The 22,066-nt window shown below is 45.8% G+C and overlaps 1 protein-coding gene across 1 annotated transcript in view; it reads right to left on the bottom strand.

Annotated features, from left to right (window-relative positions):
* Positions 1-4,992: 4,992 nt before the first annotated feature.
* LOC306785116 (UPF0606 protein KIAA1549) overlaps positions 4,993-22,066 on the bottom strand; it is a gene marked incomplete at its 5' end in the record, with an annotated part of 30,826 nt that continues 13,752 nt past the window's right edge. Inside the window, 15 exons of the mRNA XM_079279339.1 lie at positions 4,993-7,064; positions 7,624-7,778; positions 8,300-8,448; positions 8,846-8,898; positions 10,296-10,619; positions 10,702-10,846; positions 11,565-11,794; positions 12,140-12,371; positions 13,559-13,699; positions 14,614-14,840; positions 15,927-16,187; positions 16,388-16,525; positions 18,014-18,198; positions 19,051-19,228; positions 21,896-22,041. Coding sequence (XP_079135465.1) covers positions 6,867-7,064; positions 7,624-7,778; positions 8,300-8,448; positions 8,846-8,898; positions 10,296-10,619; positions 10,702-10,846; positions 11,565-11,794; positions 12,140-12,371; positions 13,559-13,699; positions 14,614-14,840; positions 15,927-16,187; positions 16,388-16,525; positions 18,014-18,198; positions 19,051-19,228; positions 21,896-22,041 — 2,762 coding nt within the window. The 3' untranslated portion in view covers positions 4,993-6,866. The remainder of the gene's footprint in view (positions 7,065-7,623; positions 7,779-8,299; positions 8,449-8,845; positions 8,899-10,295; positions 10,620-10,701; positions 10,847-11,564; positions 11,795-12,139; positions 12,372-13,558; positions 13,700-14,613; positions 14,841-15,926; positions 16,188-16,387; positions 16,526-18,013; positions 18,199-19,050; positions 19,229-21,895; positions 22,042-22,066) is intronic.

Genomic DNA, 22,066 nt, shown 5'->3' with positions numbered 1-22,066 from the left:
GGGTTACCAATAAAGTGCTGCGGTTGCTCAATTCTTTCACTTGTTTGAGGTTGTCCTGACCACAATCCTAGCCGCTGACAGTTCAACAACTGTTTTGACTGCAAGATACCAGAAAGTAAGCCGACAGTAAAAGACCTGTTCCCCACCGTGACGTGTTTAGTTTCAAAATTGCCTCATTTCCAAAATCAAATCCAAAAAAAAGTGATGTGTTCACACAGACAAGCAGGAGAAAATCAAATCAGACGGAAAAGACAAATGAGCCGAAGAAATGTTCTGGCAGTCGGAGGACACTGAACACAAAGCTCGCTCCAAAGATTTCAACCTTTTGTTTTCCTTTCTATTCTAGTTAGCGGTCCTCCATTGTACGTGGGGATACACACTGATACCGATATCGGGCCGATGCTGACTCAAATAGCTGGATCAGGCATCGTGACAATGAGGCCGATCAAGTCAGTTCAATTCTATATACATTATAGACTGACATTTAATTCCTGTTTTAAGTTCTGACCAAGTTGTTGAACTCCCAGCTCAGGAGGAACACGGAGGCCAGTAACAAGCTGTTTAAAGTGGATGGAGTTGTCATGAACCGTGCACTGACCCAAGATAATCCGCTGCACATCAGAATAAACAAGGAGTGACGGGTGCGAGTTGTTGGATGAAATGCAACAATAAAGATGGAGGGAGATGCGGAGAATGTTTCTAACTGTGTTTCAAAGTGGGATACAGATTTAGAATGGAACAGTCAGACCAGACGAAATACACCCCTGCAGTGTCCATCTGCTGTCCACAACAAAGCTAAAGAGAAAAGAGTTTAACAGGATTATCTGCTGATTATCGTGCGGACAGACAAAAGAAACAGCACCACTGAAGCTCTTAGAAGGACTGCATGTGTTGTACAAGCGTATAAAAATACAAAGTATGAATGTGATGCCCTTTCTCATTCACTCCCTGATAATGTTTGACAAACACACTTTCGAACTTGCCTCTATCAGCTGCTGCACTTGTGGACACCTCCTCCAAGAGCAATGCAATACAAATGTACAGTTCAGGTGCAGCAAACAGGTGAAATGGTTTCACTGTTCATCCCGCAGAAGTCTCCTCTCACACACACACACACACACACACACACACACTCGCACCGGCACATAGCGCTGACTCACATTATCCTGGATGCTGAAAACATCCAGAGGCTGCGGACCGCAGGGCAGCCGTGCAGAGAGATCCAGTATCTGCCAGGCAGGGAGTAACGCTGTCAGATGCTCAGCTGTAGCATACCGGGCAGCCTTAGGACGTTGAACAAAACACCTCTGCCACTCAACTCCATACAGTGTGCCTCTTGTGTATAAAAGCGTGTGTTTTGTACACCTCATTGCCATATGTGTTGTTTTAATAGGACATCCTACGAAAGTAAAAAAGTAGAATGATTCTACTGGCTGCATTGAACTTCAATAACATTTGCTGATATCCAGAGTGTCGTAGTTCTGTATAATATCTCCACTTCCACTGATGACATGTCCTCTTTATAAGATAACACATTTCTCTGTTTGCTGAAGAAATGGAGGCTGCAAAACATGAAAAAAACGGGATTATCATGAATTATAACACAGTAAGAGCACTCCACTTATCAGCACAATCAACATGTTTAATGTATGGGGTTGGGGGGGGGGCAGCAGCAGCTGACTGTGTCTGAAGTCAGAGCGGAGGGCAGCTGCCGAGCAAACGGCCACTCTCTTATGAATGTCAGCTATTCACCCCCCCCCCCCCCCCCCCCCCCTTGGACATCACATGAGCGCGCTGCCTCCTACTCAGCACAGTGCGGCACAATATCACACTGTGTGCTCCGATGCGGTGGAGCCTGGTGCGCAGGGAGACAGGAGATAACCTGCATCACGACCTCGAGGACAGGGATCGTCCCACATAGCGACGGGAGGCAAGAAAAGAAAACAACCTGACACACACCGCAGTGTGATGGTGCAACACGAGCTGCTGCTTCAGAGGAAATACGGTTGTGTTGTCATGCAGCAGCAAGCAGGGCAGCACTAGCCACTGGGCAAAAAAAACACACAAACACCGTCATGTTCTTAGTTCACCCTTATCCTTCCCTCCCGCCTCCAGCAGCTGCTTGGTCATCTGTTGTGAAAACAGACGACGCTGGGGGACCACTCCTCCTCTCCGTTACGTCAGACGTGTTTGCTCATGGCACACACACACACATGTGCTTCATAATGTAACCCTTGGCTCACAACCCTTTGTCTCTGAAATCGAGCTCTCACAACCCTGCCCCCCATTTTGCTGTGTTTCCTGACGCCAACGTCAGACAGAGAAATGAGAAAATGACCTAATTACGGCGCTAAGACAACCTGCACTGGGAGGGCTGGGGGGGGGAGAGGAAGCAGGGAGCAGGGGAGATGATGATGGGAGAGAGGAGGGAGAGAGAGTCGGGGGTCTGCATTTAGGCAGTAAGAGGAGCTGCAGTCACATCATCACCACTGGACTTGCGGTCATAAAAAGAGGAGAAAAAGATTGGTCAGATATTGGTTGTGTTGAGTTTGGGTAAACTGCGACCGCTTCACTCTCCCTGTTAAGATTCACACACACACACACACACACACACACACACACACACACACACACACACACACACACACACACACACACACACACACACACACACACACACACACACACACACACACAGAAAGTGAGAACAGTGACATCGCTCGGTGTCTCTGTTAGCCAACCCCTCCTGATGCCATTGATTCATAAGCAAGCAGCTCCGAGGCTGTGTAACGACGCAGCATGCAGAGGGTTGCATAATAATAATCATAATTTTAAAAAAGCCACACTGGTAAACAAGGAGGGCTGTGACCACATCCTCCCACTGCAACGAGGTTTATGGCCGTACAGGACGCCACCGCCGCATGCCGCTAAAATACTTCCTCATTCATCCTCATCAAACCGCAGGAATGTCTGTTTCTGACAGGCAGCTGGAGGAAGATGTGCTATGGTGGCCATGTGTGCACACACACACACACACACACACACACACACACACACACACACACACACACAGATACTGTACATACAGCAAAACAAATGTCTGCAACTAGACTGCATCGAGCTCAGTCACCCTACTGGAGAAAACAAACATACACTTTGGTTACAATCGCAGACACTGTGGGGAAAAGATCCCCGTCGGCTCCGGTTGAGAAACTCTTTCTATTGCATCAGGAAATTCCTGAGATGTAACACAGACAGTGAATGGCAAGCTGATAGCAGTCTACTCACAAGTGCTTCTGAATCTGTGCTGGGATCAGTGAAAAGGGGCAGATATCCTCTTTTCTCATGTGTCAAAGGATTTGTTTCCTTCTCCCTGCTCTCCTCGTCTTCCTGTCTTCCACCGGCAGAGTTAAAAAACCAGAGAGAGAGAGAGAGAGAGAGAGAGAGAGAGAGAGAGAGAGAGAGAGATCTGCAGTGCTGGAACTCTGTCAGTATGCTAATGCCTGGGTCTGCTCTGCCTTCCTCTCTCCGTTTCTCTCCTCCTTCCCTCCTTGCCTCCCTCATAGTTTTCTCCAAGGTCAGTGGGAAGACTCCTTAGTGGACAAGTGCTCCCTCCCCTGCACCATCCTACAGACCGGACACCCGGTCAGTAATTACCGTCATGATCCAGATTAACTCCTGGGTGTGCTCTTGTTGTGCTACGCTGGGTCGGGCTGGACTCAGCTAGCAGAGCTGGGACGGGACAACACACAGACAGGATTACTCTGTGTGTGTGTGTGTGTGTGTGTGTGTGTGTGTGTGTGTGGGAGGGGGTATTAGACCCCACAAGGAGGGCCAGAGGCAGCCAGACAGGACGGGACGGGACACTCTTAAGACCTGTGGGAGACAAGACAGAGACAGAGCAGAAAAAGACACTGAGCTAGCAGCATGAATGTAGCAATAACACACACATAAAAAGTACAGTCGTAGAATTTATATGCTTGGATAATAAATACTGACATTAAAGAGGATCACTTTGAATATACACTGATGTGCTACAGGCTTTTTAACATGTGAAAGCATACGTTGAATTGCATCTCTAGCTGGAGATCTCACAGAGTCATGGTGGAGACCAGAGGTAAATAGCTTAGGACTGTCTATATATGTATAAATATATATATATATATATATATATTTACAAGATCAATGCAGCGGCTATTCGAGTGTGTGCACTGTCCAATACTTGCTGAGTTGTGTGCGGTCCAACCCCTGCAGAGGGACTTCGGGAGCTTTGCGTTTAGCCGCTTCACTCGGTGGCTTTGGATCCTGCGATAGGATTAGAGGAGAGAAGCGTCTGATGAGACGAGACACAACTCAATATATGCCCAGGAAGCACTCCTGTGGAAGCACAGTATAAACCCACAACAGGAGGGAAAACACTGCACTGTACACATGCTGCTCTCCATTTATATAAATAGAGTATTGCCAGCTGCTGCTTGTACTGTAATATACAGACCAAAGTATATTGTATTGGACATCAGAATCATCAACCATTAATCCTCCACAAATGCCACTTCCACACTTGACATGTTCACAATTCCTCCAACAATAAAAATAACAATGAAGAGATAGAATAAGCTCTTTTCAGACTCACTGAAACATCTTCAGGAATTGGTTCCATCATCGGCAGCCAGGGGAGCAGTCTTTGTTGTGAATGGAGTGGATTTGGTTTTTCTTGTAACGTACTGACACCCTCTGGATGTTTGAGGGAAGTACAACAGCTGCGAGAGCGCTTTGATATGGAATGAATGACGTGAGATATGACGATGCGTGCATGGTGTGTTTCAGCGTTTCAACTCTAAATCGAAATGTATGTGACCGTCAGGGTGGAACATAATGATCCCCTCTCAAGTCTACTCATGTAATGATCATGTGTGAGAACTCAAAAGACAATTGTGCCGACACATCAAATCCACTTGTGGTGATGAACTTAAAACTCGAGGACACGTCGGGTGAAAGTTTCTTTTTGTATTTCAAGAAATTTTGGAACAGCATGCTCAAAAGAGGAACAAAAGAAATACAATAATTAAACATGCAAACATCAATCAAACATGAGGTTGGGCCAGCCAACAGGTCAGTTTTACAAAATACAAGACGTAGAAATAGATGAAAAAAAAAAAAAAAGTGTCATAAAAAGGAATGAAAGATGAACACAGGCGGATGGGCTGTTGTTACAGTACAGAACCAGCAGATGGAGGCATACAGTGTGAGATCGGCAACAAAAAAACATGATCACATGAGGTGAGACGGGAAACCAGACACTAAACCATCTCGCTGCATATCAAAGGAGACTCCGTACAATGACAACATCTGTTGTTGTTTTGTTTGTTTCCTAAATGAAGGTTCATGAAGTTGTAATTTAGGCTGCATCATAACCTTCTATGACAGTATGACGGTTCAACACAGAGAAACATCCCAAAACATATTCTCAAGCCCTGCTTTACAATCCATCATTGTCACTTTTATTTCATTTCAACAAAATATCACTTCAGGCCCCAAAACATCACAACATGTCGGGGGAGGGGCATGTAATAAAACCAGTACGATGACTAAGATAAATGTAAGAGGAACAAAATGACACGAGGTAAATCCAAAAACATTAAAAAAGAAAAGAAAAAGGCAAACATGACTGGTTGAACCATGAATGAATACAGTACACTTTGTTTTCCTTCCTGTGCAAACGAAAAGGCAAAGAAAATGCTGAATACTGCATTACACAGAGATGGTGGTTCAGTACAGAGTAAATACAGGTTCACCTTATAAAAACAGAATACTGGTCTTTGTGACTTTCCCCTCATTAACAGTTCTTCCACACAAACAAATGATCACTGATTTGTCCGCAACGGATCTCTTTTGAACGACCTGAGCTGTACCAAGTAGTCTGCATACAGTGCATCAAACTACAGCCGAGTACAATGCACCCTTATTGTCAAGCACATACCGAACATCTTCACTTATGATTTGCGACACATCTGTGGCTGCATCTCAAACACCTGCCTCACAAGTCCCGTTTGAAAATGAACACGATTTCAAGGCCATTGTTCTCATGTTTGTCTCGCCGTCTGTTAGCGACTAAACAAGAATAAAAACACGGGACATGACTGCAAGTTGTCCACGAAAAAAAACGACTGTAAGTCAAGAGATCATAGAATATCAACATCAGACTAACTAGCGACCGGGTAGTGTTGATGAGTGTCACTCGTCTCTGTGGCTGCCCCCGCTCTGTGCCTACTGTCTCAACCTCACTGCAGGCGTGTACAATGGATCGGGTCGGGTGAACGACATCACAGTGACGAGGCATAGCACGGCTCATCATGGCAGGAAACGTGAAGTAGCACCTGATGGTGATGAAGAAGGTTAAGGGCTGTGCATCGGAACACAACAGAGTACCTGTATGGTAGTTTAAGTAATGTAAAAATGAGATGTGTCTTGGGGGGGGGGGGGGGATTACCGTTTAGTGAAGGCAGCATGAAAGTGAAACGGTGACACAGAATACTGAGTCTGAATAAATGCAGCAAAATCTCAAATAGGTCCAGGACCTCATGGGTCCAGCATATACTGTCCATATTCTTCTTCACTTCATAACACCGTCTCTGATTTGACTTCCTGCAGTTGATCGGATTCTGTGCTCTGAACAGTCTCGGAGCTAGAGATCTCTATTAACCACCTCTTCACTTCAGTCCAGCAGGACTACCTCTCTGCTGTACACCCTCAGGGACTTCCACGGGAAGTAGTTTTTAGATTAGGCGAAGCAGGCGGGTAGGGGGGGGGGGGCGGGTCAGTGGCATGACAGGTAAGAGCTGGAGGCCGGACTGGAGGCCGGGCCTTCAGCTGTGGTAGCTGGGCACGGCCGCCTGCTTCTGGGAGAGTCGCAGCAGCTCCTCCCTGATGGCCTTGATCAGGGAGGCAGAGGAGTGGGCGGGAGGAGATGTATCCATGGGAAGCGGGGCTGACAGATATCCCACCCCCGGGCTGTCGAGGTGGACGGGGGGCGCGGAAGGCTCCCTGATGCCACCTCTGGGCGTCTGGAAGACAGAGGAGGACGTGTAGTCAGGACAGTCCAGGAACTGAAGGCGGAGAGGAAGGATAGGGAGGAAAACAATTGAGAAGAAAATCGAGGAAACATTTCAAGTGACAGAACAAGAGATTGTGAGAGAAGGGGCGATATATGAAATATAAGCACAACCGTATACATACACAAAAGAAATGGAGAGAATTAATGAGAAGATCGAAACAAAAACTCTCTTAATACGTTCTGCTTGCTCTTGTCTAGCCTGTCTGGTGCTCTCTCAGCCCCAAGCCCATTCATTCCTACTGAAGAGGTTTATTTTTAAGATGAGGTCACAAACACAGAGTTAAATTTTTATAAAAAGCTTGGCAACTTCCCAAAACTGATGGGCACTGTTGTTTATAGCAAACTTTACTCAAACCGGATGAAATAGTGCCTTTGTAGGGCACTATTTTCAGCCATGGATTGACATACATTTGGTGAACAATCATGTGGCACAGAGGAAAAAGCTCCTGTATATTAGGCTGTAGATGCACTGACAATATTTGAAAGGATTACATCTGCGATTCACTCACTGCGTCTTTCTCCGGCTCCGGCCTGGAGAAATGTTCCCCGTAGTAGTGGTTCCAGCCAATGCCTCCGTTCTGCCCTGGAGCCGCCCTGCCCCCTGCTGGGTAACCATTCATCCGGCTGGACAATCCCACCTGTGTAAGATGCTGGAGCTGGGCGCCTACACACACACACACACACACACATACACACACCAGAGCTACAGTAACTGACACTCAATCCTCAGCAGCCCCTTTAATATACTTTGATGCAATCACCGCAGTGTGAGAAGCACTCTGTCTCTGCTGCGCTGCACTCTGTTGTAGTAAATGCCAGAATCCATTTCTATTAGCGTAAGTCACGTGATGGCAGCCGCATCACGCTCGCTGCTTCAATAATTTAAGAGCGAGACAAGGCTCTTTCAGTCTGACAGGTTTATGGGGTGGAGGTGTTTGTCTGCATCAGGGAGCAGCGCTGTGGCCTACAGCCAGAAGTCATCCTAAATAAACTGTGTCTACAGACAAACACAAATATGCTTATCAACCTTCCATTGTTGACAAATGTTGTCTTTCCATATCGAGAAATATTTGGTACTGAAATGAAGATGTAAGAAGTGGAAATGAGATTGAGACGCATGCACGCCATGGGCTTTGTTTACATCTGACTGGGCTGTTTGTGTCAGCCTGTGTTTCCCACTCGTACCTGTCGTTCCCCCTACTGGCCGCGGCCGGGCAGAGGAGGGCAGCTCATCGGCGTAGAGGCCCCTGCTGGAGTACAGGCTGTCCGGCTGCAGCTGCTCACACTGCCCTGCAGCTTCTCCTGGTGGCAGGTAGCTCGAGCCGAGGCCCTGTCTGCAACACAACGACATTCACTTCCATTTGATGAAACATGTATTGTGACAATTCTTCTCAGTTGCAGTCTCCACACCATCATATCAATATAGTTTCGACAGCGTCGTCTTCTGTATGTGGCACAAAACATAACCTAAAATTGGCCTCATGCTGTTCACGTGTTAACTGTTACACAACTAACAACCACATGTTGGTCTTTGGGGAGCCAGTTCAGAGACCACTGTTTGGACCTGATCCATGAAATCAAATAGATATAACTCCTCCTTCGCTATTCATGAGGTCCACCTGAAGGGAAACATTCCCACTGGTAAAGTGGTGGAAGAGGTGAACATCAAAGAGGCATATTACTTATTCATTCATACACGAATAGTGAATTTCTATCGACCACTCTACTAACCTGGGAGTCAGACCTTGGACAGGAGGAGGGGACAAGCTCAGCTCAGTGAACCTCTGAGGAAGACCAGCAAAGACACACAGCGCTTAGGAGGAAGTGAGCGACAATGGCCATGACAAAGACAATCAGGTACAATCAACTTATGAAATATCAGTCACAGCTTGCTTACTGTATCAAGACAAAGATGATACAAATACCGCAAGCAATGCAAAGACGGCTCACAGAGGATGTTGATATTTCGAATGAATGCAAAGCAGTGCTGTGTCTATTGCTGTGTGCAGTGGGGCTCACTTCATACACAGTGTTGCTTTTACCAACGCATGGTTTTGTTGGATAGCCTTCTTTTGTTTTTTACAGCTGACCTTTCGCAGCATATTAAAGCACTGAAGCTGCAAAAAGCAGAAGCAGCAAATAGCTTTCTGTGGCTCCGCTGCTCACTGTTGACTTTCTCTCTGTGTCGGTCACCTGGGTGACCGACTCCTGGGTGGACTCTGGGGTTGGACTCTGGGAGAAAGAGTCGTGATTCATGGGTGATGATAGCTGTGAGATGCATTTAAGGAAACATTTTAAGAATGCAAGGGAGAAGTTCAGTTACCATCGTGATAATTAGGCTTCAGGCAAGACAGGAATGTGTTCAGTGTTACTACCAAAAAACATCATATCATAACTGGGAAACATGATGCTTCTATTTTTAAGTCTGTAAAATCTTGATGAAGTTTTTATTTTGAAGCCATAATGCTGCCTCATTGCTAATCCAATGGACAATAATCTTTACAACTTCCTGTAATGCTCCATCTCTACCCACGCCCGTGGGTACTGAAAAACCTTAATTTCATTGAATTGTATTTTTTTGTGCGGCACAATGTGCATGGACTCCAGGTTTAATGCGTTAACAAGCTGCGACATTGCATAAAAGGGTCTTTGTATGGCGGTGAAACAGCAGAAATATACCGTAGTAGAAGTACAAACACTGAGCTTACACTGCACTAACAGGCGCTAATGCAGATCAAGCGTATGCAGGGTGCATTCCTGTAGAGCCTTAGGAGTTGTAGATAGCTGACGGGGTTGTAAGGTCGCAGCTTCGTGGGGGCGACAGATGGAGGAATACTTAACTGATTAGTTTGCTAAGAGGACACGATTAAACATGGAGCTATAGGCCTCACGCTGCGAATGAGCTGGAGAACGCTTGAGAAAGGGAGGAGATAGTGAATACTCAGGATTCTACATGTGTCTCTTCACTGTTTTGCTGTTCTGTTGTTAACAGGGAGCCGATCCCGCTTCAGTCCGTGCCCAGATTAGTGACAGAATACATTTTACAGGAAGTTATACTGGCAAAAGCATAGCCGCAAAGGAGAACCATTTGCTGCTAACACACAACGTGAAAGCAGCATGATTTCACGTTGACTCTTTTAAAAGTATCCTGTCGATTTAAGAGCCAGGGATGGCTACTTACACTGGGGAAAGGACCGAGAGTTTGGTAAGAGGGACCCCAAGGTCTGGGGCCACGGCCTGGAGGGCTGGAGACGGGCGGGTTGGCGTTGACCCCGGGGAGAGTGATCCCTGCTGAGCTGCCCTGAGAGGTGGGCGACACCAGGGCAAAGGCATCGTCCAGCAGGGAGTGCATCTGCTGCCGCGCCTCCTCAATAGACGGCTGTGGAGGCATGTAGGGGGGTGGGGGAGGGGCATGGCCCGGAGGAGAGGAAGCGGGACCCAGGAAGACGTCGTCGGTGGGGGAGGGGCTCCTGTGAGGGGATCCTGGGCCTTGGTCAGGGTCCGACTGGAATAAACACGACACGTTTACAGACAGTTTGAGGACATACCCGTGTGTGCAAACGTCATAATTCTCCTGTACTACTCACCACGTAGGCCACATTGTTGACTCCAGGACACTTTCTGTAAACAGCGTCACTGTCTTCAGTGATGAGGTGGTCTTTGTCTGCCTCCATGAGGCCTCCATTCAGCTGCTCCTTCATTCTCTGTTTGGGAGAGCGCCGACCACGACTACTGAGAAACAAGCGAAGAAATGTTCATTCATCAGTACCTATTATTTACTTAAGGGACAGCTCACCCCAAAATCAAAAACAAATGTTGTTCCTCTCAGCTGTAGTGCTATGTATCAATCTAGATTGTTCCGGTGTGAGTTTGGGAGATATTGGCCGTAGAGACGTCTGCCTTCTCTCCAGTATAATGGGACTGTATGGTAAAACAACATCAACAGCAATGTCTCTCTCCAGATATCATGTAAAATAATCCACAGACCTTGTTGCGAGCAGTTCCTTGTCGGAACTATTTTTCTTTTAACTGAACTACACCCGCCAACCATATCATCGCGCAGTAAGAAGTGTGCACCGACTCATGGACGAGAGGCTCGTGCTCATGACAGCCGGAGATGTAAACATTAAAAGCGACTTCTTCAGCTGAGCTGTAACACTCGCTAGGTCAGTGGTGCTTGGAGAGCAACAATCCTTCTGCGCAGTGATATCGTTGGCGGGTGTAGTTCGGAAAGGAAGACATCTCTACAGACAATATCTCCAAAGCTAGGCAACTCACACCAAAACAATCTAGATTGAAGAATAAACGTCAGCGGACAAATATGTATTTTTGATGTTGGGGTGAACTGTCTCTTTAAGCCAGGCTAGATGTAAAATGTAGTCAGCCCTACAAACTCATATACACATATCAGCCTGTCCACCAATAACCAAACAAGTGCAATGACCCAAACCATTTCTTGGATTCCATGAAGATGGGGGGCATCTGGGCATCCGGGTCCAGGATCTTATCGATCTGTATCTGTGCTTTCTGATAGATGCGATCCTGGTCCTTCGCATCTCCGAGGCCACTCGTCATGTCGTCCATAGCAGGGAAGTCGTAGTGGCCCTTCCTCTTGGCACGCAGGCGTATCTTGTTACGATGGTGCTCGATCTCCGACTTGTGCCTCAACGCTACCTGGATCTGAGACAATGACCTCATTAGACACCATCTTTAAAATATGCACAGATTAGACCAACTGCAGATGAGTTTAGACTTCAACAAGCAGGATGAGATTATTTCATGCACATACAGTACACACCTTTAGTGACAAATCACAAGAACTACAGCAGCATCAGATCAGGAATAATAACATGTCTATTTTAAAGGACTTGCGATGCTGTCATCTGCTCCCATAAGGTCTTCTGTCTTAAGTGATGAAAGTAATTCAAGTCTTTGATTCCTCCGTAGCTCTCAAGGAGCCAATTTGGGCTTGAAACATTGTAATTTGCCTTTGTATTAAAAGAAGAATATTGAACAGGAGCGAACCTCTTTGTTGATTAGGTTGGTGTCAGACAGTTTGCCATTGATGGGGGGGCTGTGCAGTGGTGGGACAGGCATGGGCTGCATGGCGATGAGCTGGATTTTGTTCGGGAGTCTCCTGCTTGCATCTGTGGCACGAGACATCCGATCGACATGTTCAAAGATGGAGGCCGAGGACAGCTGCTCATTCGTACCATTCATAGGAGGAGGACCTGAGGAAGGAAGCAAGAGGTCATGACTCAGCTTAGTGGAGTCATTGCAAGTCTAAATGCTAATGTGCTGAGATGACGACTGCGTTAAGATCTGCACGAAAACATTCACCCTTTTATTTAATTGACTATATTTGAAACATCGCGTGTAACAAAAGTGTGGAGCAAATGTTTCCGGTGGCGACATAAAAATGATGAAACACTGATTTCTGTTTCCAAAAAGCTAAACCTCATTTCAAACAATGGCGTTGCCTTTGTTTGTGAAGTTGACTCTCTCTACACACTGTGACTGACAGCTCGGCAGACAGTGATGGATGGGGAGGGCAATGCTACCACAGAAACACACAGATGACACACAGACACAGCTGCTGGAGGTCAGGCCTGAGGTCTATGGAGACACAGACGGAGAGAGGACAGACTCTTACCAATTCTATTCTTGCCTGCAAACCGCAATAGAAAGGAAAAAATAGTTTTATTGAGGAGAAGAAGATCAAGTAAAGGCACCTAAGATATAAGTGGTTGCTGGATATTGACAATAAAAATTAGAAACAGCCTGGGGAATTGAGGTGTGCCACCATGAGAGCTGTTTAAACTTTTAGAAATAAAAAGGAAACAAGGAGGGAACGGCGTCTGTGAAGCCAATAAAAGCTTCTCTTGTGTGACGTTCATTAATCAGAGAGAAGAAGGGAAGGAGCCGGTGCATGACATCATGCTGAGTGTCTCATATACAACCGACTTCTAAACATTGTAGCAGAGCATATACAGTCCCGGGCGGAGATTTATCCATAACAAAACAGAGCCCATTCCTCTGTGGGTGAGTCAGGCCGGAGTCTGTCTGCCTGACTGCCTCTGGCTCCAGCACGTAGTCTCTGACCGGCATTGCAGGCTCCAATCTATCAACAGGCTGTCAGATAGAGTCACTTCAGCTATTTCCCCTCCTATTCCCCTCTCAGGACGTCTTTTGACCACCGGATAGGTGTTTCTTGTACCTTCACCGCTCCCCTCTGTAATCTTTATGTCACTGCTTGGGTTGACGCAGCACTTTTTCTCGGTCTTATTTTTTCACCCCTTTCAGAGTCTCCCCTGCCCTCAATCTGGCCCTCTTGTCAATCAAATCATGCCTGCTGGAGTTGGTCTCTTTGTGTCCGCCCAATCCCTCATCCTCCCCCTCCCCCCCTTGTGTTTGGAGGAGTGATGTGAGTGTTGCCAAGACTACTTGCCATTTAGAACATTGATGGGAATCTTACGGTTGTGCTTGCTGTCGTTGGGCGTGGCGTGGGCTCTCAGGTTCTCCTCAGTTGATTCCCGCTCGCTGGAACGGTCACTTACCACAGAGTCACCGTCGGACGGCGAGATCCTACCGGCAACACACACACACACACACACACACACACACACACACAACACGTAAATAATAGAAGCCCAAGAACACACTAACATGCTGAAATGCCATGCATAAATCAAAAATAGTGCTTTTCCAGAAAGATAAAAGCTGAGGAGACTTCTAAGAAATGCTAATATGACTTGAAGCTTGTAGTGCCACATGCTAAAAAGTGTTTCCACTGTCGGAATTACTCCTGATGAATTACTCCTGATGAATTACTCCTGATGAATTTGTCCTGGCTGGCTATCAAGTGAGGAGAAACAAGGCCGGTGTGATGGACATTATTAATGAAGACAGAAGTTCATGCTTTAAATAACTGCTGTGCCAATGTGTTTAATATTATGTCCATTACATAAGACTAGAGCAGGTAGCATTCTGGGAGATGTTGGTAATGATGCACATATTCGTTTACGTTGTCATTACAAATATAACAAGAACTGTACATTTCAAGTAAATATAGCATGTGCATATTAATTTAAACTACCTAAAATAGGGCAAAATTAAAATCTAACAGCAGAACAGAAGGGTTTATACCTTAGATTGATATACTGTAAGAAAAATTGAATGGAGACCCTAAAGTTCCAGAGCATCAATAATTAAACGCAGGATCTGTCAAAAGCTTTCTGTCAGATTGACTGACTGTCCCAACTGAGGTGGAGAATCAGAGCGATGGGGTGAAAGAACAACAACAGGCTGTTAAATGTCTAAATAAATATCTTAGTACCTTTATAACGTAGAGGGTTAAAAAACAACAACACACGTCTGTGATTTAAGTGTTTTGATGAGGTGGTGGGGGGGACAGAGAGCAATCTGGTGGCAATAGACTGGTGATGCTCATTCTTTTACTGTTGTTGCTCCTCCTGCCCGGTACCACGAGCAGCACTGACCTTTCTCGTCTGCGACCGCTGCGGGACGCCTTGGTGGAGCTTTTGGACATGGGTGTGGGGATCTCCCCGTTCTCAGACGGACTGAGGCCATCTTTAAGGGACAGGGGGAGGGGCCCGGGGCCGGGCCCTGACGGGGCGGGCTCCTGGATCACCATGACATCATCCTTACTGTGCTGGCCAAGGTGCAGCTTGGCAAAGTCAAATCCTTTCACACTGGGAGCCTGCAGCTGAGGACAGAGGCAGAGGAGAAGGAATATTCAGTTCTAGGACATAGGAAAAGGAACTAAAGCGGGAAGGCCATACAGCAGAAGTTAAATGGGTCAGAGAGGGTGTGTGAAATGAGTCACAGTACTGGTAATATGTACTTAATGACAGGAACATATTTAGTAATGTAGTATTCATCATTTTTAATTTGTATTTAAGTGTGTGACATAGGTCAACTCAAAATATACAGCTGGAATTGTCCCCCAGCCCTGCTTCCATGAGACATAATTAGACTGAATGACCGACGAATGAATGTCCAGAAGGGAGGCTCGGACAGACATTAATGAATAAAAAGACAGAATATGAAAAAGAGGGACAGGCAGAGATGTGGGGAGACACTGAGCTGCTCTGCTTTGAGGCGGTGGGGGATGGAGGCTGAAGATGGAAGCCTATTTGAGTCGAAAGCCCTCGGGACTTTCCAACAGCAAAAGGGTAAACAGAGGATGTCAGACCTCACTGTGTGTGCTTGCAGCTTGTGAAACTCTGGTCTGGTGCCGCGACATGTAGAGAGGAGCGACACGGCGTGGCTCCTGGTAATTCTCTGACTTATCAGTACGCTCACCGACTTTATTGATGCAAAATGTCGGGCTTAGAAGAGGCTTGTTGGTATAAAGCTGCTAATCCTGAGAGGATATGTGTGTGCGTGCTGCTCTGCGCGGCACACAAACAGGCCAGACTTTGAAAGGGGAAGCATTCAGAAAGCTGCAGCTGAAATCGTAAAAGCTGTTTCATCAGAATTAACACTGAGACTGACAGCGAGTGACATCCCCCATCCACTCACGAACTAACACTCAGCCTGGTCTGATGGTAGACTGGGGAATCACTCACAACAAACAGTTGGTACATGCAAAATAAGGTCTATTCATCTACTACTTCACAACACAGTCATCTGGTACGTTCGTCAGGAATCTATGGACTATAAAGACACCAATACCTAGTCCACCGTAATCTGGGTTTTCTGTGTGTGGACATCCTAACCGGGTAAAGCAGGATCCTAACGTCTATTAGCGCAAACAAGCACGAGCATCTACGACTGCTGCACCATGTACCTCGTCCGTGGCTCTCCTCCCTTTAGTTAACACTTTCATTCTGTCTTCTTTCTTCGGCTCCCCTGTTTTCACGATCATTGCTTTGCTCTCTTGTCTTCTTTGTTCTTCTCCTTTAACTCCTTTCTTTTGAAATGTATCTTTTTCCTCATCTTTGTCTTCTTCCTCCTCCTCCTCCTCTTCTTCTTCTTCTTCCTCCTCCTCCTCTTCCTCCTCCTCCTCACTGGTCATTGTCCGTTTGCTCTTGGGAAGAGCGACTGGTGTCTGAGCAGAAGCAATGGTGGATAGCATAAATATTTCTAGTGTTGCTATTTACTCTGTCTGACATCCAAAATTCAAAACCAAGAATATGAACGATTAATTACTGTGTTGTTCTTCACATGACTGCAATATTTAAACAACTACAAACACACACAGACTAGGTCCTTTCTACAGCTTCTAGAAACCACCAGACAGCTTTGTACCTTCCCTCTTTTAACCTCCTCCTCCTCCTCTTCTTCTTCCTCATACTCCTCTTCCTCCTCACTAAAACCTATATCCTTTTTCGTCGGAGGGAGAGTCTGCTGAAGAGAGGTCCTTGACTCTCTGAAGGAGGCGGCAGACTGAGAGAGGGGGAATGGTGTTGAGTGACAGGTGATTGTGTTAAGCAGAGAGGGCGGGCTAAGTGATCGTTACTTCAGCACATTAAATGAGCTCAATATGAAAAATGTAAGTGGAGGGAAATGAAAGCCAGACACAGACGGAGCGATGAGTCAGGAAGCTGAAGAATACACAAACAAACCTCCACAACAAGCCAGTTGTAACTCACCAGACACACAAAAAATAATCTTCACGTCTCCTTCACATTAAAGTAACTATCAAAAGTAAAAAAAACACTTTTCAACTGCATCACAAATTAGGAACTTGGAACATAAAACACTCCAGCTTGGCTTTTGAAGCCCTGGGCTCGCTTTAGGCGTTGGTACCGCTTTCAAGCATCACAACTCATTAGCTCTGATATTTTGTATACAGTGTGTTGAATGCGTTATTCAGTGTCATATAAGCCTTTGTTGGTTTTTAATTCTCTGGTAAACTTGACCCTGTTTGTCTCAAAGTGAACTGATGTGTTCTCAGTAATTCCATTTGGTTCATCAGGATGTCGTGTACGAGGGACCTCATAGATCAAGAGGAACTCTCTTGCGTCAATTCACTTCAGGGCAAAAGAGACGTGTACTTTTAATAAGTGAGAGGCGATACGAATGGCATTATTTCTGGTTCAAGTGAAGGCAGAAAGGAAGGACAAGTGTTTCAATCGTCACAACTGAAAATGAAATGGGACGAGAGGGAGCTGAAGGGCAGGGTTGTTGGCGCTTTCAGTGAAAGAGGTTGTGAGAAAACATCCAAAAAGATTTGAATCAAATAAAAGAGCAGCGAAGGCCCATTAAATGCACGAGCAGCATCTCGACTTCTGATCATCTCCTCTAATGAGTCTCGCTCATAAAAGTTTTACTTATCCTTTCTAAAAAGAGGAAATGATGAGGTCCACATTCTGCACAGTCCTCCAGCACACTCATGGCAATGACTGATACACCGAATTAACTACAAGTTCATCTGAATTTAAAAGTGGCCTTTATTTCTGGCTTTGCACATCGACTGCTTCGCATTACTCAACCTAATAGTGTGTTAATGAATATGCGTTTATCAACCACCTGTAGAGCTGGACTATCGCACGCAATGTTTCTGTAAGGAAGTAAGTAATATACATTCATCTTATTTATATAATCTTATATTTAAATCAATAACTTACTCGGAACGCTGCTTTGTCAATTTTTGACCGACCCGAACCCGAACCCGTGATATTTTCTAGCTCGAAGCCCCCAGTATGACCAGAGCATCACTACAGCCTAATGTAACACCTGTAATACAGACATCAGCTGTTTGTATGCAGCCGGTACACTTCAAGGGTGATCGGTGTGCTCATTACTGTCAACTTAAATATTTCAAATATGTCACGAAAAGAATGAGTTGTAGATCTGAAAAGACTTGTAAAACGGAGACACACAGAAGTCAGCCGTGACGTGCGATTCTGTGCGGCACTGATCCGACTCTACCTTCTGTCTCTGCTGGATGGAGGTCATGGCGTCTGGCTGGAACTCCAGCTTGTCTGTTCGACACAGTTTCCAGTACAGGATGGAAATGATGACGATGACGACGATGAGGGGAATCACGACCCCGACGACGATCCACGTGTTGGTGTTCTCGGCGTCGGAGGGCAACGCCACCGCCTTCTCTATGGCTACAGACAAAGAGAGGAAGCGAGTAACAGGGTTTAGTTTGAAGCTCGGGCTTCAGACACAAATATATTGAGTCATTTCATTTGCGTGTGTGGTTCGACATTTCAAGCATATCCCTCTGTTGCCTTAAAGCCCGTACACAAACACCCTGAGAACGCTAAGCTACACATGCAGAATGGTTGGCTCTCCTCTCGCTGCTGTAATCTTTAATGCAGACCTTCATTAGTTTTAATTAACACTCATTGCATCCCCTGGGAAAGCACCGTAAGAGAACACAGTCGGCACAGAGACAGAACTCCCTTGAGGGGGCTTTCATTAGGCACTCATCCCTTGTTTGGGTTCTTAATGAGGAAGACAGGCTTTTGGTACGGCGTGTACAAAAGGAAGGTAATTAGCCCAAATGTTTCAAAGGAACACATGGAGCCAGCAGCTAGCTTGTACTCTTCTTTTATTACTTATTAGGAGCTTGAGAACAATCCAGTCTCTCTCTCTTTTTGTGTCGCTCTGTTCCAACACCTATTCAGCTCAACTCAGTTAGTGCAACTAGACCTTGAAAAGTTTCTTTATCGAGAGCAATTCACATGAACAAAAAGCAGAAGAATCCCTGCAGTGCAGTGTGTTCAAAGACACCGAACAACATCCACAGGTAAAAAACATTCTTTGGATGGCATACCAGCACCCAGGATCATGCCAGTGACTCCGTGTGTCTTGCTCTCGGGCACTTTGACAACGTGGATGCTTGTAGACATGGGAGCTCAAATTGAGTTTGTCCATGTCTGGGGGCCATCTTGTTATTCACGACATCACTCTGCTGCCCTTGAATGTCAGTTTTCTAATATGCGAGTGGTACTCACGCTGTGCCAAAATGCCCTGGACACGATATCCCAAGACGATGGCCGCCCTCTGAACGTCCAGGCTGTTGAGTAGGTTGGCTGTTTGAGCTGCAGGCGTCCTCTGACCAGTAGGACCCTCCACAAAATACACTATCTCCAAGGGGTGGTCCGCACCCACCAGCCGGCTCGCACTTACAACCTGGGAAGGGGGGAAGGGGGGAAGGGGGGAAGGGGGGGGGGGCATTTATAAAATAACAGGTTTTTGAACTAATACCCAATAAGATGTAAAGTCAACTTTTGTCAATAGAGCAACTTTAATCCATCTCTGAATACTGTTATCCAAGGCCTGAGTCCTTTCTGTTGATGTTTTTAGCACTTAACAAATAAAATGTATCATCATTAATGATATTGTTATTATTATTATCATTAGCGTTGAGCTACTGGGATAAGACTATTTTGTGATAAAAGTGATGTTCAGGAGGCTTGAATCTGACAGTTGATGAGTAAAAACTCGTCAGTGTGTTTATTCATGTGTTTGGGGGCATTAGTTGGGTTCATGTGGGGAAATTCAAAAGACCACATTGGATGTGGAAAGAATGCAAAAGCCCCATATACCTGTTGGCCGTCTTACAATTACACAGATGTCCACAACTCTTTCAAACAGTTGGCCGACATCGTGACATCTTATCTCTTCACGTCCAGATGGAGGAAAGCGGCTGAAGGTCACTCAACAAACCTCCCCACGCATTCACATCGCTCAGGGACACGAGCTGCAAATCCTCTTGGTTTGTGTTTTTTAACAATTATGTTGTTGAGGGTCTTTATTATTTGGTATCTGATCCCATTTACTTCTAACTTTGAGAACACACACACACAGCAAGGTGCAGACTAGCGTCAGCTTCAATTCAAGTCCAGGTGTGTTTTTTATTTTGATGTTTCCATTTGTTGTCATAAAATGTAAAATAAATATTTTCCCTGTGCAGAGTTTGTGGTTTACAGACGGTGCTGCTCACTGCTCAAGCAACTGGAAAAAGTGGTTTCCAAACATGAACACAGGATTGACGGAAGATGAGGCCCTAATGAGCGAAGTGTCCCCCTTTTAATAAAACAGATGATTTTGTAATGCAGAGTGTGGCGCTTCATGTTCTGTGGCATTCTGTAACGTTAATCACTTTTGGAATTTTGTAGAAACCAAAATTCAGGCCCCAACTATTTGGCTACCTTAGCTGCCATATGATGTATTGAAACTTCTTATATCAACAAAAACACACACACACACACACACACACAGACACAGAAAAATATAAAGAAATAGCACACTGGTGATATACATCGGCTCGCGTTCTGTATCCCCATGAGAGTATTCATTGTTGAGATATTTTTCCATGTTGTCTAATATATGTGTGTGTGTGTGTGTGTGCGGTCTCCCTCCGGCTGCCCTGAGCACAGTCTGCTGTCTGCATTACTGGAAAGAGTAAAGCGCAGGTCATGCCTGGGCTGACACAGAGAAACGGCTGGGCCGGCTCTCTCATCCAGGGTCTAATCCAGTCCACGCATGCTTATTAGAGTGGAAAGACGGCTCGGTGGATGTGTGTTATTGCATGACCCCGATTCAACCTCCTCTTTTATCCGTCTAGGCAGACTCATAAGCTATTCTCAAAGGTGACAACACCACATTGATTCTGTCAAACTCTGTCTACGCCATCTGTTTAAGATAGTGTCTGTGTGTGTGTGTGTGTGTGTGTGTGTGTGTGTGTGTGTGTGTGTGTGTGTGCGTGCGAGTGAGCGAGATGAAGGATTCTTCTGAAGTTTAGACGCTCAGTCTGAGTCGCCTCACTCTCATTATATTCAACAGACACTCAAAGATGAGTGTCTTTGAAATGCAAAAAAAAAAAGAAAGGGCTACAAAGAACACAAACGTGAGGCTTCTGTGTGTAACATACCGGTATTCATATTTGAAAGATAGAAGGGATGCCAAAGTCTAAAATTAAAGACCGTATCTTCGTTATCTTAGCACAGAGACGAGTACTGAAGTCTCGCCACCGATATGGTCGTTTCCCTAAATTGCTCTGTGGGTTTTATGAAGACAACGATGCAGGAGACAGAAAGGTAGAAAGAGCGAGGCTGCTACTACAGATCTCTGTATCTCTACCTCCGTGATGTCTAACCTCCCAACAACAGACTGCAGGAGACAGACACAGAGGAAGAGAAACAGTTAATAATTGATCCGCTCTTAGCAGCTCTGTGGCACACACAGGAGACATCAAGCAACAGGACTGGACAAACGAGGAGGAGGAGGAAAAAGAACAAGGACTCATGAGGTTGTGGTCTTTGAGTGGCATGCCCCCCCCCCCCCCGGGCTGAATGGGATGCTGTTGCCATGGAGACAGGGCACCATCCTGTCCCCTCAGAGATGGGCCGAGCAGGTGCGGGACAAACCCACAAAAGCGAGTGCCTGATTAGTAAAGCAGGAGGGCTTTCAGTGGTTACAAACGCTGCAGCGCTCACATAATGAGCTCTCAGTACTCAAGGCTTTCATCGGGGAATAACGATGTAAAAAAGCTCAAGGAAGGAAGCGCGTTCGACATTTAGGGAGTAATCTTTTACTAAACGAGTTTGGAAAGTTTTGTTGGGTAATGAACAAGAAATTAAACTCGTATTTATTTCGTATACTTTCAAGAGAAAGGACACGACCAGCATCACAACAGCCCAATGTTGGGTTCGAAATTTTGTATTTATTATAAACAAGTAAAAAAGTCTGCCTGTAACTTGATTTAGGCAACTCATTTATATTTAGTTCTATTTCATACAAGCAAAATTAAACAAAAAAGACAGTATTGAATAAATGAATCGATAGATTCAGTACCTGAACACTGCTGTTGCCTATGAGGGTAGCTCTCTTGACACGTCTGATTGATCCCGTGGCCTCCTCGAGCAACATGGCCACCCGGCGCTCCATGTTGGCTTGGAAGGTCCTCTCACCCGCTTTCTGGTCCAGCACACCCAGGAGCACTGAGGACACGACAAACACACGAAA

This window comes from Melanostigma gelatinosum (genome assembly GCF_949748355.1).
Source record: "Melanostigma gelatinosum genome assembly, chromosome: 1".
Taxonomy (NCBI): domain Eukaryota; kingdom Metazoa; phylum Chordata; class Actinopteri; order Perciformes; family Zoarcidae; genus Melanostigma; species Melanostigma gelatinosum.
This window is presented reverse-complemented; position numbering and strand designations above follow the sequence as displayed.